This window comes from Rutilus rutilus (genome assembly GCF_951802725.1).
Source record: "Rutilus rutilus genome assembly, chromosome: 20".
Classification (NCBI taxonomy): domain Eukaryota; kingdom Metazoa; phylum Chordata; class Actinopteri; order Cypriniformes; family Leuciscidae; genus Rutilus; species Rutilus rutilus.
Window position 1 is genome coordinate 34,377,004 of NC_140225.1, and position 15,000 is coordinate 34,392,003.

The 15,000-nt window shown below is 43.4% G+C and overlaps 1 protein-coding gene across 2 annotated transcripts in view; it reads right to left on the minus strand.

Annotated features, from left to right (window-relative positions):
- Positions 1-15,000, minus strand: part of slit1a (slit homolog 1a) — a 115,170-nt gene that overhangs the window by 49,613 nt on the left and 50,557 nt on the right. For both annotated transcript variants that reach the window (XM_084391495.1, XM_084391494.1), the window contains 5 exons: positions 12,689-12,760; positions 12,534-12,605; positions 8,969-9,040; positions 6,510-6,673; positions 4,635-4,782 (listed from right to left, as the gene is read on the minus strand). In XM_084391495.1, coding sequence (XP_084247621.1) covers positions 4,635-4,782; positions 6,510-6,673; positions 8,969-9,040; positions 12,534-12,605; positions 12,689-12,760 — 528 coding nt within the window. The remainder of the gene's footprint in view (positions 1-4,634; positions 4,783-6,509; positions 6,674-8,968; positions 9,041-12,533; positions 12,606-12,688; positions 12,761-15,000) is intronic.

The following is a 15,000-nucleotide window of genomic DNA, read 5'->3' on the forward strand; positions in this document are numbered from 1 at the left end:
CATTCAGATATTGGGCCCTATTTTAACGATCTGAAACGCAAGTAACAAACGCGAAACGCAAGTAACTTTGTGGGCGGATCTCGGATCTCGTAGCTTCATTACTCATAGGTGTGGTTTGGGCGTAACGTGAAATAAACCAATCGGCGCGTCATCTCACATTCCCTTTAAGAGCAGGCGCGCTTGTTCCATGGTGGTTTGCTATTATAACGGCAGATTTGCCAGACGCACGCCAGGAGCGGGTCACTGCCGAGGAGACCGACATTCTCGTCAGGGCCGTAAAACACAGAGAAGTGACATTGGGGATGGAGAAACACACCCAAATTAGCTTCGTTTAAACAGGCGTATAATAATTTGGGTAAATGTGTAAGCTAGATTTATGCCTATTTTATCCCATCTTCATGGACACCACAATGATTTCCCTCGTGTGGAATATTTTTCGTTGTAATTATGTATGGTTTGCAAAAATGGGAACTGCTGCGTCTGTAGATGAGAGAAGCAAAGTGTGTGTGTGTTGTGCACACGCTACATTATGGCCAAGCATGCGCCCTTAAAATAGCATCTGAACGCGCCACTGAAAACGCGCCACTGACTCTAGACGAGGTTTCTCCTGGTCAGTGGCGAAATTGTTTTCTGGAACTGCAAAATAGCACCAGGGAACGTTTGCACCGAAACACGCCTCCTCTTTTCGCTGAACCGCCCCCCGGGAGTGCAAGTTCATTCCCTAATTTATCGACGTGCGTCTGTGGAGGGAAAAGTCTGCTGTGCGTCGGGTGCAAAATAGGAATGATACACGCGTCGGTGTACAAAGACAATTGCGCTGGGTGCAAGATAGGGCCCATTGTCTTTCCCAGTGATGTTTGTTGGTAAATGAGACCTTTTAGCTGAACTCGTATTTGAAGCACTCAAAGCGGGATTGTCAGGCAAGTAGCAGGGTAAGTAATCTGTAGCATCAGACGAGGTCAGACAGTGACTGAGGGAGTGTGTGTGCTCTATATAGTGCTGGTGATGAGGGCTAGGTGTGTGTGCTTAAGTGCCAGGGAGGATGATGGGAAAAGCAGTCCGTGACATTCCTCCTTTCTCCTGTACGGTGGCTCCCGACTGACAGAACAGTCCCAGGGGGAGTGGAGGGAGGGAGGGAAGAGCTAGGGAGGAGATGAAGGAGTGCGGGGTCATAGTGTGATCCAGACCAGTGCCAAGACAAAGGCCCATGGGGGAACCGATGGAGGGAAGGTAGAGCCAGGAGTCTGCCCGACTGAGGTGGAGACGAGGAGCCGAAGATCTGGGTAGACACAGATGGACTGAAGGGCACAGGCGTGACCGAAGGCTAGCGGGACCGAGGCGGAGATGGCAGACTGGTATCTCTTGTTCTATTCTGAATGTTCCAATCCAATCTAATGGTGCCTGAATCATAATCATACACTGTTCGTTCGTTGGCAAGGAGAACTGAGCAACTGAGTCTGGTTTCTCCCAAGGTTTTTTTCTCCACTCTGTCACTGATGGAGTTTTGGTTCCTTGACACTGTTGGCTTTGTCGCCTTTGGCTTGCTTAGTTGGGGACACCTAATATTCAAAAATAATTTTGATCTGCCTGCATTGACACCATAATATGAACTGAACTGAGCTGGACGATGATATCTCGGTTTTCTCCAGAGTGGCTATATATATATATATAAATGAACTAAATTAATAACTTGTTTACAACAAAAAATTAACTATCCCTGAACTCCAGAGCAGCGCCAAGACGAAGGCCCACGGGGGGAACCGATGAAGAGAAGAGGTGAGGTGGAGCCACGAGCCTGTCCGACTGAGGTGGAGCTGATGGAGGTGGAGACCCAGGCGGAGCAGAGGAGACGAATGTCTGGAGTGACACTGATGGACTGGAGGACCGAGGCGAAGACAGCAGACCAGGGTTGAGCCAGTGGGAGTGAGGACAATGGTGGAGCCAGAGGGAAAGAAGAGCCCAGTGGAGCCGAAGGGGTGGAGGGAAGAGGTGTAGCCAGAGGACTGGATATCCATGACGCAACCAGGGTGATGACTGACCAAGGTGAAGCCGGAGGGACGAGGGAGCCTGGGGGATAACGGACCACGGTGGAGCTGAGGGAGTGCTGAGCCAAGGTGGAGCCAGAGCCGGAGGGACGAGGGAGCCTGGGGGATGACGGACCACGGTGAAGCTGAGGGAGTGCTGAGCCAAGGTGGAGCCGGAGGGATGAGGGAGCCTGGGGGATGACGGACCACAGTGGAGCTGAGGGAGCGATGAGCCAAGGTGGAGCCGGAGGGATGAAGGAGCCTGGGGGATGATGGACCACGGTGGAGCTGAGGGAGCGCTGAGCCAAGGTGAAGCCGGAGGGATGAAGGAGCCTGGGGGATGATGGACCACGGTGGAGCTGAGGGAGCGCTGAGCCAAGGTGGAGCCGGAGGGATGAAGGAGCCTGGGGGATGATGGACCACGGTGGAGCTGAGGGAGCGCTGAGCCAAGGTGGAGCCGATGAGTCGGAGGGCCAAGGTGGAGTCCGGAGTTGAATGAATGAATGAATGAGGCATTTATATAGCGCTTTCATATGTACTACTGTACACACAAAGTGCTTTACAATCATGTCAGGGGATCTCTCCTCAACCACCACCAGTGTGCAGCAACGGCATCAGTGCGTTCACCACACACCGCCTTGACCAGCGATAACTTAAATGACTTGGAACTGGGCAGAACCAATGGTGGCGAAGATGACTTGGGACTGAACGGGACCAACCGCGGAGACAGGGCTTGAATGTAGGAGGGAATCAAGGAGTTCACATAAGGAGGTACAGACTTCAGAGGCATGAGGATGAAAGGAACCCCACTCAACCATGTGAAACTCCTCCAGCACTGGTCAGACTGGGCAGGCTTTGGCTCTGGGTCAGTGGTGGGTGGGTCTGGGTCTCTTAGCAACAAGGCACATGTTTCTGCCTTAATATATCCATCTTTTTTTGCAACACAAATGTAAGCTGTTTATCTGTGAATGTGTGAGATATTAAAGGGAAATAACTAGATGAATAACAAAGTGCAGTAAACGGTAAAACTGTTTGCACAACAAACCAATGTGTTTATAATTAAGACAATACATTAAAATAATATGGTAAAAATACCAGTTTGCAATATCAAGCAACATAACAAACTGTTTTGTACATCTAAAAATAACTGTAAGCGAATGACACTGGATTCATTTAACATATACAATGTACAAATAGCCACACCTGCTCTTATGTTAAAAATAAGGTGGATACTGTCGATTTGCAAGTTGCTTTAAGGAGAGTACATTCACAAACTGATTAAAGCATTTGCTGTGTTTAAATCAAATGAGTAATTTTAGTGTATAAACAGGAAAATGCTGCATAAAGTATACTGTAATAAATGTATCATGCGTGTATGATTTCTGTGGCCTGGCTGTAACGATCTGTTCATGGCAATACAATCATTCTGTTGTGGCAGAAACTTTGAGAACACAGCGAACATCGGCTGTGCTGATAAAGGTGGGACGCGCTTCGTCTTTCGTCTGGTTTCGGATGTCATTAGTGTCTGTGGCGGCTGGTTGTGTTTTTAAGGGTCTGTTTTAATGGCACACCCTGCGGCTTCAGTCCACAGTTCTGTGAAGAAAGCAGTTGCTTTCAGTCTAAACAGCCTCATTTAAAACAGGAAAGTCATTTGTCAGGGTCATTTAGAGCCTTCAGAGCCAGAGGCAATTACAGTTCGACTTAAACACTTGCAGAATTTCCCTTCTCTTCAAACGCAGGGCACTCAGTAGGAAATATAGAAACACAATTTACATTCTTTGGATTGCAGTGATTCCAGACAGCACATTCCTGTGGTCTGTTCAGTCTCTGTCCAAATACATCTGTCGTAGATCATGTGACTAGAATCCAGAGATTGCAAAACTGCACTGCAAAAAAATCATGTTCTTTCTCAGCGTTTCGGTCTTGTTTTCCAGTATAAAGGGAACACTTTACAATAAGGTTAATTAGTTAACTTTAGTTATTGACTAACTTGACAAACTAACAATGAACAATACATTTGTTACTGTATTTATTAATCTTTGTTAATGTTAGTTAATAAAAATCCAGCTGTTCATTGTTTGTTCATGTTAGTTCACAGTGCATAAACTAATGTTAACAAATACAACCTTTGATTTTAATAATGTATTAGTAAATGTTTACATTAAAATGAACTAAGATTAATAGATGCTGTAGAAGTATTGTTCACTCTTAGTTCATGTTAACTAAGGTAGTTAACTAACCCTAACTAATGAACCTTATTGTAAAGTGTTACCAGTAAGAATATCTAAACATCCTAAAATTGGCCCATTGGCAGATATTTGTTCTGGTTTTAAGCATGAACTCACTTCATTTTGATAAATCTTTCAGAAAACAAGATCTTGAGTAATTCTTGAGACCGAATCTTGAGTAATTTTGCCTCTCAAGTAAATGTATCTTGCTTTAAGAATGTTTAGGTATTTGTACTGGAAAACAAGACTTATGCATTTGGCAGACGCGTTTATCCAAAGCGACTTGCATTGCATGTAAGGTAAGTGTGTGTTCACAGTTTGTGAATTCCCTGGGAACTGAACCCTTGCGTCGTGCTCTACGGTTCGAGCTCCAGGAACTTACATCTCCGCCATGCTGTCGGGCAGGTTAGCCGGGATCGCGGTCAGTCCTTTCCCTCGGCAGTCCACGATGTTATTACTGCAGGTGCAGACGGCCGGACACGAGCCCGTGGCCAAACTACACGACTGGCCCACAGCGCTCTCAGACTGACCTGAAGAGAAGAGGTTGTGGGTAATGGAAATGAAGTGTGCAGATAGCAGTCAAGAACAGCACTTTACTATTAGGTTCCAGTATTCTAACAATGAAAGAAGTTTGTTTAATTCAACATTCACTAAAACATTATTGAAATAAAAAGTTGTATCTGTTGACCTCAGTGGTCACATGTTAATGTCCTTAACTACTATGTACTTACATAAAAATAATTAATAGGTACAATGTACTTATTGTTCATGTTGTATTGCAAAACATGGTATTTCAAGGTGACAGTTACACATTACATGTACTTACTGTAGTAGTAATCATTATTTATGCATAATTATAAGCAATTAACCCTAAACCAAACCCTATAGTAAGTACATGTAGTTAATTACTATTCCTCAGTACTAATTTGTGTAATTACACTGTAACAATGTCATCTTAAAATAAAGGGTTACACTTTATTTTAAGGTGTCTTTGTTACACTGTAATTACAGTACAGAGTAATACAGGGTTAAGATTAGGGTTTGGTTCAGGGTTAGTTTCATGTAATTATGCATAATTTATTGTTATTACAATAGCAATTATATGTAACATATGTAAGAGTGACACTGTAAAGTAAAGTGTGGCCGTATGCAGCTGATAGGGGTCAGGTTAGGAGACTCAGGACAGGTTTGGTGGTATGAGTCGGTTTAAGGGTGGGTTCAGAGGTCAACAGTGTATTTATAGATGTTAAGTACAGAAATTAATTACAGCTGTAATGACAGGGAGGAATTTACAACATAAAAACAATGTACGTAAACAATAGGTGCATTGTATCCAATGATTCATTTAAATGTTAGTACATACTGTAGTACTTAAAGACACCTGATATAAGTGAGACTGCGTTTATTAATGGACCTCAGCTAACATGAACTGATTTTTATTAACAAAGATCAATACATACTGTAACAAATGCATTTAATAACTAATGCATTAACCAACGCTAAATAATTGGACCTTACGGCGCCGATATTCTTCAATGTGAATCTGAAGAGCGAACTGGTGTGACGTCCTTTCGAACAAAATCAGGCCAAAACTAAGTTCATTTCAGAAGTTTGAAGCAGCTTGTCACTATGGCTGATTAAACACCTATGAACTCCCATTGGTCAGTGTGGTGATGATGTAACAGGTGGGTGTGGCTCTGAGGCTCCGCCTTCTTTGAGCTGTGAATCTCCATTTCTTCTGTTCAGACGCGAGTAAAAACAGGAACACACTGGAGAGCCGCTTTATAGTAGAAACTGAAGCTGTAACTCTGACTGAAAGAGACACTGACACTGTTTTTCATGTTTAATACTGTAAAGCTGCTGCTTTAAATCAATCTACTGTATAAAGTGCTGTATGAGTAAACGTGACGTGACTGTAGATCTGAAGCTCAGAGCTGGAGCAAACATCTCCACATCACTATGATCAGATGCTTTCTGAACTGCTGTTTTCTCATTGTTATTGTGTGTTTATTCTGTTACTGAGAGGAAAGAGCAGATCATGTTTACTGTTAGGGATGTTCGCTAACAGTATATCGCATTTAGAACTTCTTTTCACTCCTACACGAAGAATGAAAAAACTTTGCCGTGAGTATATCAGGGCCTTTATTGTCAAGTGTTGCGACTCGGCTCTGGTCAGTTGTTTTGGTGATATGCTCTAATTCAGATCAGTGAAATACAATAGGGAATGGAAGGCAGATTGGTCACTGATTGGTCTTACCTGAACAGCTGAACTCGTGTTTCTGGATCTCGGCTACGTTAATTCCTCGTAGCGGAGCTGGAGAACTGCACTGGGTGAACAGACCGATGGTCGGACGCTCACGCAACCACTGCGACAGCCAGGCAAGATTGCAGTCACAGTTCAGGTTGTTGGAATGCAAACGGCTGAAGGAGGAAACATGGAAGCACGAATGTTAGAGGCCATTATGCACTTGATGTAGTTCAGGCTCTACTAGAACAGGTTTTCCTGCTTGAATGTTGATTATTTTCCTCATATTCTCCATTGTTGCGGCTCCTCTCTTCCCAGTCTGTCAGTAACGCTCTGTTTACTTCCTGTCTCTATGAAGCCCCTCCTTCTGAAAAGCACACTGTGCTCTGATTGGTCGACTGGAGCAGTGTGTTGTGATTGGTCGAGCGCTTCGAGTGTGTTTGGGAAATGTCCCGCCCCTTACCATAACCGCCAGTTTAACACACTATTAACTAACTCAACCAGGCCCCGCCCCTTTATTCTGCGCATGAATTATTATAATGAGGAATATTGTGACGTGTTCGTTCCCGGAAGAAACTCAAGACTACACTGGAGGCGTTTCAGGAGTTCAGAAACACTGACACTGATATAGAGAAGAACTCCCGCTGAAAAGACTTTGGAAACCTTGTTCATGCTCAAACTGCATCATTACACACTAAAGAAAGTGTAAAAAAAAAAACTAACAAAAACAGCAGAATTTCTATACTCATATCATATTTCATGAAGTTTACATCATTGATCATTATTTCCCAGTTTATTACTGTGAAGCTGCTTTAGAATATAAAGCAGCTATAAAAAATAAAGGTGATTGATTTGATTTGGCCAATACACAATGTCTTAAAAGAAAAAGATTATAGAGTTACTGGGTGAAGGAGGAACGACTGGTGTGAGATGTCGGGACACAAGCTTCAGAATGAACTACAAAAAACGATCCTGTTTTACAGCTGCAAACAGTTTCAAGATAATAAACAGGGAACGTACAAACTGACTGCAGTCACGAGGATCTGGCGTTCACTCTCTAAAACCTCTAAAACTTTAATCATGTTCTTGACATTGTTTAATGGAAACCTGTAATGTCAGTCTCGAACCATGAATCTGTAACTGAATAACAAAATAAATAAATATATAAACCAGGGGCCGTATTCACAAAGCATTTTATCTTACCACTAGGAGTACTCTTAAATCGCACTAAAAGATTTTAGCTAGGAGTTTTCTCTTAAAAGTTATTCACAACGCCTTTCAGACCTACTCTTAGTAAAGAAAAATGACAACTCCTAAACTAAGAGTGAGTCTTCGTTGCTATGGATGACGTCATTACTCATGCACGAGCTTGACTGAAGTGACCACCCTGATTGGCTGATGATTGTAACACGGGAATGATTCCAAACCCCTCCCCTACGATGATGAGTGACAGGTGACAGGTCTGAGAATGCGTGCGCTACACAAGTAGTGCGAAGGACGGAAGATGATGAATAACTGAATAAATAGCCTAAATGAATAAAGAGTAAGGCAAAACAAATAGCCTAGTAGCCTAATGAAACATATGGATTGATGCAATATCTTTGCAACATTATTGAATTAATCTGTCACTATATGCCTCTGCCTACGTTTGCAAAGAGAAGAACATTTTAATTTGATTCACAATTAAATGTTACAATTAGTTTACATGCAATGAATAGCCTAGTTTTGCTTGTTGTTGGTGGCGTTATTGCATCCCTAGTTATGCCTACAATGCTAAATTGTTCCCTCGCGATTGGAAGCTCCTGTAGCCGCCGCGTACGCATTTCAAAACATCGCAACGTGAAATGCCACAAAAAGCGGTTTGTGAAGGTCTTAGTGAGTTAGGAGTCCTCTCGACTTCTTTTAAGCTGTCCCAGGCTTAGGTGCTACTTTTAGGGCTAAAATGCTTCGTGAATTACTCTTAGTCAAAAAAAATTAGGAGTCCTAAAGTTACGAGTGACACGCCCATTATTTTTAGGAGTTGCTCCTAAATTCGCCAGTTAGGAGCTACTTTTAGCCTTAAAATTCTTTGTGAATACGGCCCCAGAACATCATGAGAAAGAAACTCCATGTGGTAAAACGGTTGAGAAATTTCACAGAAATACCAGAATATACATTTCATGAAAAAACAGTGTGTGGGGTGTTTATTTCTGGGGGAATTTGCTGTATGTGTGTGTGAATTACGGACTGTGGCTTCTGGCAGAGCCGTGTGGCCTGAGCTGTCCCGCCAAAACTGCATGGAATGATCTGTGTGTGTGTGTGTGTGTGTGAGTGTGTGTGTGTGTGTGTGCATCTGTAAGAAGCTTTTATCTAATGTGATTTAGGGTGTTTTCACTTGTGTTACTTGTGTAATTGGGTTTGGTGTGTGTGTGTGTGTGTGTGTGTGTGCATGCATGGTTTGTGTTTTCTGTGCATGTTTGAGTGTTACTCACAAGGTCCTGAGCTTGGGCATGTGGTTGAAGCTCGACACTGGAATGCCGCTGATGTTGTTGTTGTTCAGCGTTCTGCAAAATATCAAGACAATTAAACCCTCTGGTGCTCCTCATTTAGGGCTCTCACTCACTCATACTCCAGTCAAGAGTGGCTAAACACATTCAGTGTAACCTTCTTTTTCTTTCTTTTCAGTAAAAATCAATGTAATATAAAAACTCGACAATGCAAGTTTTTTTGCATTCGAATGTGCAGTTTTTTTTTTTAATTCGACGAATATTCAAAATTAGAATTTTTATTTGATAGCCCTGGAGGGACCATGGTGGAACCGGATGGAGCCCGGAGGAGCTAGAGAAGTGACAGGTCGAGGCGCGACGAGGGAGCCCGGCGAGGCCTTAGGGATGGGAGTCCATGGTGGAGCCGAAGGAGCGTGGGCTTGGAGGCTTGAGGTGGAACTGAGGGATTCACGAGCCAAGGCGGAGCTGATGACTAGGAAGCCCCAGCCGGATCCATGCAGAAGAGCAGAACCACTGGAGGAGCCGAGGGGCCGAGGGGAGACAGCGAAGACAGTGGAGGAGGGAGAGGGAGGCTGGGCGGGACCATCTGTGATGAATGAGACTTGGAGCTGGACAACGAAGACTTATGTCGAGTTCACATTGCACGATTTTAGGCGGACAAGTTTTGAGAAATTGCCGACAAATGCTAGCCTGGCAAGCCAGACCTACATCAAGATGTTTGGTCTGGCAACTCACCATAGACACGCTCAATCCGAGGGGCGGGATAAATGGCTGTCTTTCAAATTCCCTCTGCACGCAATAGGACAGCGCTTCAACCAACCAGAGCGTTTTCCCACCAGCGGAGCTAGTTGATAGATTCAACTTTTGCCATATCTGGCCGGCAAAACTACGAACACATCTTCCTTTTTTTAAGAATGACTTAAGTGCCGTTCTTTGCTCAAAGAAAAACTTAACTCCAAGTCCTCCAGAGTCGCGGCCAAAGCCGATGAGCAGCCGTCATTCTTTGTTTTCAAGTAGCAGCCAGGGAACCGTCGCAACTCTGTCGTCATATGTTAAGCCCGCCCCGCATACTCTATACGCGACGTGATTGGCCTGACCAAATTTAGGTTTTTGCAGCTCGAAAGTCTATGGAGAGTTGCTAGACTGCCCTGGCTGCAAAATACATTTTGCTGCCGCTAGGGTGCGTCTAGATTTCTAGGCTAGACAAATGCCAGAAATTGGAGGCAAATCGGTGCTGTGTAAATTCTACTGGACACGATCTGAGAGAATGGCCGATGAGTCGTGATAGTTGGCATGCTAAACATTAGGACCTGTCGGCGATTCAAAATCCTGCTGTGTGAAATGTGTTTTGACTTAAAATGGCGATGACCTACAGCCAATGAGAGAGCAAGATACAGGGCAGCCGGAAGTTCGGGGAGGAGTTATAGACCAGAATATCAGTATTTTAATAGATATATTTACAATTAAATCAAATAGAAACAAAGCACAAACATTTGCTTAACCAACCGCAACAGCAGCACATTGCAAAATTATTTATTCACCTCCAGCTTTCTTTGCAGAACACACAGTCCCTGCTCCCCTCGTCTCCCCAATCACTTCCTCCTCCATAATCTTTTTTCTTTTTCCCCTTTTCAGCGCACAGACAATTTGGATCGCATGCTTCTAGTGGGATATAATTTTTAATAATTCCAGTTTTGTGCGAGAACTCCAGTCTCACGCACGCGTGATCTTGCATTATTTCCTAATCACTTCTTGCGTGTGTTTGGTTGTGAAACATGGTTTGTGGACCAGACAGAGCAGCGACTGATACCCCATATAGTCGTGCAGTGTGAACACAGCAGCGACTGATACCCCATATAGTCGTGCAGTGTGAACACAGCAGCAACTGATTGCTACCCCAGATAGTCGTGGAGTGTGAAAAGAACAGTGATCTGACGAGTGTGAACTCGGCATTAGTGCTGGTCATGACCAGTGATGACTTTTGACCTGGGCTTAACCATCAATGACTTGGCCGACTTGGAATTGGATGGGAGCACAAGAAACACCTCCCTGTCAAGTTCATAATATAACAAATCCTCAGTAACCCAGCTCTGTGTCTGCACCTCAGCGATGGGAGGGTGGGACTCCAATCCATCCCCACAAACTCCTCCAATATGCCCTCGATGATGGTCGCTGTTGCAGGATCCGCTTTGAGCTCCGGCTCCGCAATGAAATCAGCCTCTGGCGATCGCTCCGGCTCTGTTGAGGCTCAGAGTCAGCCGTGGGTTCTGGCATTCCCGCGGTGGGCACGGCTGAGCCCTGGCTGGGCTCTGGGGCTGGCGGGGTCTTCCTTAATTACCCCTTTTCCACCAAAAAAGAACTGGTTCGGAACTGGTTCTGGTTCAAAGTTGGTTCAACTTGCAAACCTTCTCAGAACCTGTTTGTTTTTCCACTGACTAGAGAGCCCAGCGAACGACGTCGTTACGTCACTGTGTATGTTGCCATACGTCTTAGCTTTCCCAGAAACGCTTGTGCCAACTTCAAGCGTAACAATTAAAATGGCGGACTACATCGTCTTTCTGCAAATGTTTCTCCTGGCTTTGCGATCCTATACTGGGGTCAGAAGAAGACGTTTAGAACACATTTGTGCTGCTCGTCTGGATTACTATAGACGGAGATTACGTTTAAGAAGAAGTTCGACAATAACCCCGTCCCCAGCCCCCGACGTAAGCATGACATGGTAAAAGAACGGTTCTAGTCCAGCAAAGAGTTGGTGCCGCTTTGGAACCAATTTTCCTGGCCGAGAACCGGTTCTTTGGCTGTCGAAACACAAAGAACTGGTTCGCGAGTAGGCACCGGCTCCGAACCGGCACCAGCACTGCCTTGGTGGAAAAGGGGTAATTGGGGCATATGGTGAACGGTCGGGGTCGTGAATAAGACATGCCAGGTTGAGAGAGTGCCTCGTGTGGTCCTTGAGGGAGCGACCCCCGGCTCCAGCAGGAGGAGGATAACTGCATGTCCATAGCTATTAATTCGCTGTAAAAAATCCCTTCTATCGTTCTGTAAGGAGTTGGTGTTGATAATCCAAAGAGGATGCGTGACGCAGGATAAACGAATAATAGTAATACTTTTAATGAACCTGAAGAGAACTACATGCACAATGTAACGTTAAAACAAGACAGAACTGAGGAAGACTGAAGGCTTAAATACACAAGGAAGGAAATCAAAGCAACAGGGAACAGGTGTGACACTAATCAGGGAATATGGCAACAAATGAATGTCACTGATTTGACTGATTTAACTGTTTAACATCATGAATTCAATAGTCTATGATCCTAAAAGAAATCATGAACATTTGCCCGTCCACATAGTTGCAAGTAAAATGATGATGTTTTGCATGCTGTGAGGACATTAATGATGTAAGTTTTAGCATCTACGTCACATTTTAATTTCCCACACAACATCACACAGATTAATCCTGGATGGTGAAGACTCGCTCTTGTTCATGGCATAGATTCTGTTTCTGATCAGTCTTCAGGTAATGTTTAACTGTGCATGTTTTTATACTCACAAAACTTCGACTCCACGTAGCGCACGGAAAGCGCCGTCCTCGATGCAGCTGATGTGATTCTTGTCTAACTGACTGTTAAAACACGGAATGAAAGGATGTTTAGAGCATGCTGGAGTCTGATCTGGTGTACTGTGCTGTTGTGCCGCGGGTCTCACAGGTTCTTGATGTCCGTGGCTCCTCTGAAGGCCTTTCGGGGAATCGCCTGGATGAAGTTCTCACTCAAGTCTCTGTCAAAAGAAAAAAATATAGGATTAACAAGATGAGTAGAGTTTGATGAAAAACTTGGATGTTGGCTTATTTGAAAGATTGAAATAAAGTTTTAAAAACATTTGCTAACATGAAGAAGAAGCTTAAACAGTAGATCCGTATGTTGCCTTTGTCAAGCGAACATAACTTCCTTACATAATACACATACATAATGGCATTTCATAAACGGCACGCAGCAGTGAGTCCACTTGAGTTAACCGTTTCTAAATTTACGTCTCAAAATGTTCGTGAGAGACTTATAATTAATGCATCAATGGAATACGGAGATTACCCGGAAACCATTATCCACGCACGCTCTGTTTTGACATCAGGTGTTCAAATGAATGATTTATATAAGGCTATCTTACTCATTGTTCGTTGAACATTTTGTCAGTTAGTGACGATTGATGTAAGAACTCCCCAAATGCACTGCGAGCCTGAGCAGATCGTACAGGCTATTGGTGCCAATACAACGGCTTTTGGGAAATGCAGCTTTTTAAATATACATGCCCAGTATGCACAAAAACATACACTAAACCCTAAACACACCGGTAGTGTTAACAAAAGCATTTGCTCAAGCATTGCCATTTTACTTTGAGTCTCTGAGCTCTTTTATCATGACTCGTATCATAAACGCAGTGCTGTACCAGTTTACCACAGCAGGAAAGCCACACAAATTAAGTATCATAAAGAATTGTCTAACAAATCATGCAGTATTGAGCTCTATAATCTGCCCCTGTAATCATAATGAATGTCCTTCCCATTCTATGCATACACACTGTATCTAATTTGCATACTAATGTGTATTTGTTTTACACACAAATTTTAAGGCATGAAGAAATTATTCATAGAAAAAAACTTTAAGTATGTCATTTTGGTGATCAAAGATGAGTTTTAAGGGATAAAATGATCGACTACAGGGGACTTTAACTAGAGCCCTCTGAGTACACGAGAAAACTGCAGATATATTTGCTTCATGAGCAAATTGTTCTTTTGTGTAAGATCTTTTCAGTTTGCGTGTAAAGAGCCACCAGCGCTGTTCTCCTTTTGTGTTCCAGCTCGTGCAAGACATGAAGTCGTACGTGTTTGAAGTGACATGAGGGCCAGTAATGATGGAATAATATTCATTTTTGTGGAAGACATGAAACAGCTGCAAAGATAATCTACCTGAAAAACAAGAGGTAAATGAAATGCTGTGTGCATGACGCTCTGAGGAACTGTCAGCGCTCTTTGTTTCAGAGGAACAGACTGAGGGCGTTTCTCTCCATCAGAAGACAGACGTGTCGTAGCAGGAGACATCCTAAATCCTGTTTAATGCTTTAAAGTGATCGCCTGCCGAGCACAAAGCTCTCTGGGTAATCTGAGTGGATTACACGCTTGTGTTTAACAGGCTAATTGCAAATCTCTAAACAGAGTAATGAGAGGAAACACACGGGCAGATCTTCCTCTTCCAGCACTCACTCTCAGCTGTTACTGAGCTTTCACTGGCGTTGATATGAAGAGCAGTGTTTCTTCTGGCTGTACATTAAGGGTTGAGTGTGTGTGTGTGTGTGTGTGAGAGCGATTAAAGCAGGCAGAACTAATGAGTGTTTGTTAGAGTGTCCCGCTGTAAACGGATGTGACATACGGCCACACAGGATTCAGCAGATTCTCCACTCGCTCGCTCACACACTCCTGCTCACCAAAGCTGCGTTTACTTGATCAAAAATACAGCAAAAACAGTGAAATATTATGACAATGTAAAACAGCTGTTTTCTGTGTGATTATACAGTAAAATGTCATGTTCAGCATCATAACTCCAGTCTTCAGTGTCACATGATCCGATGATTTGATGATCAAGAAACATTTATGATTATTATCAGTGTTGAAGTCAGTCATATTTGTGTGGAAACTGTGATTCCCTTTTTTTTTCAGGATTGTTTTATGAACAGAAAGTTCTACTTATTACATGGACTAACGGCTTAACGTTCTGTAATTGTTTTAAACGAGTTTTCACACTCAAGAAGAATGAAATGTCATAATTTCAAATTAAATAAATTAGTCAATAAATGCATTTAAAAACATAATATCATTTATTATTAATGATCTTCCCATATATTAATCTCAGAACTCATCTAATCTCCAGTGTTTCTGAGTGTGACGCTCCGTCTACGCGCTGTCAGTCATAATTACACAGACCTGGGAACGTCTCCTGACTGCAGACTGAGAGTTATGAGAGTTA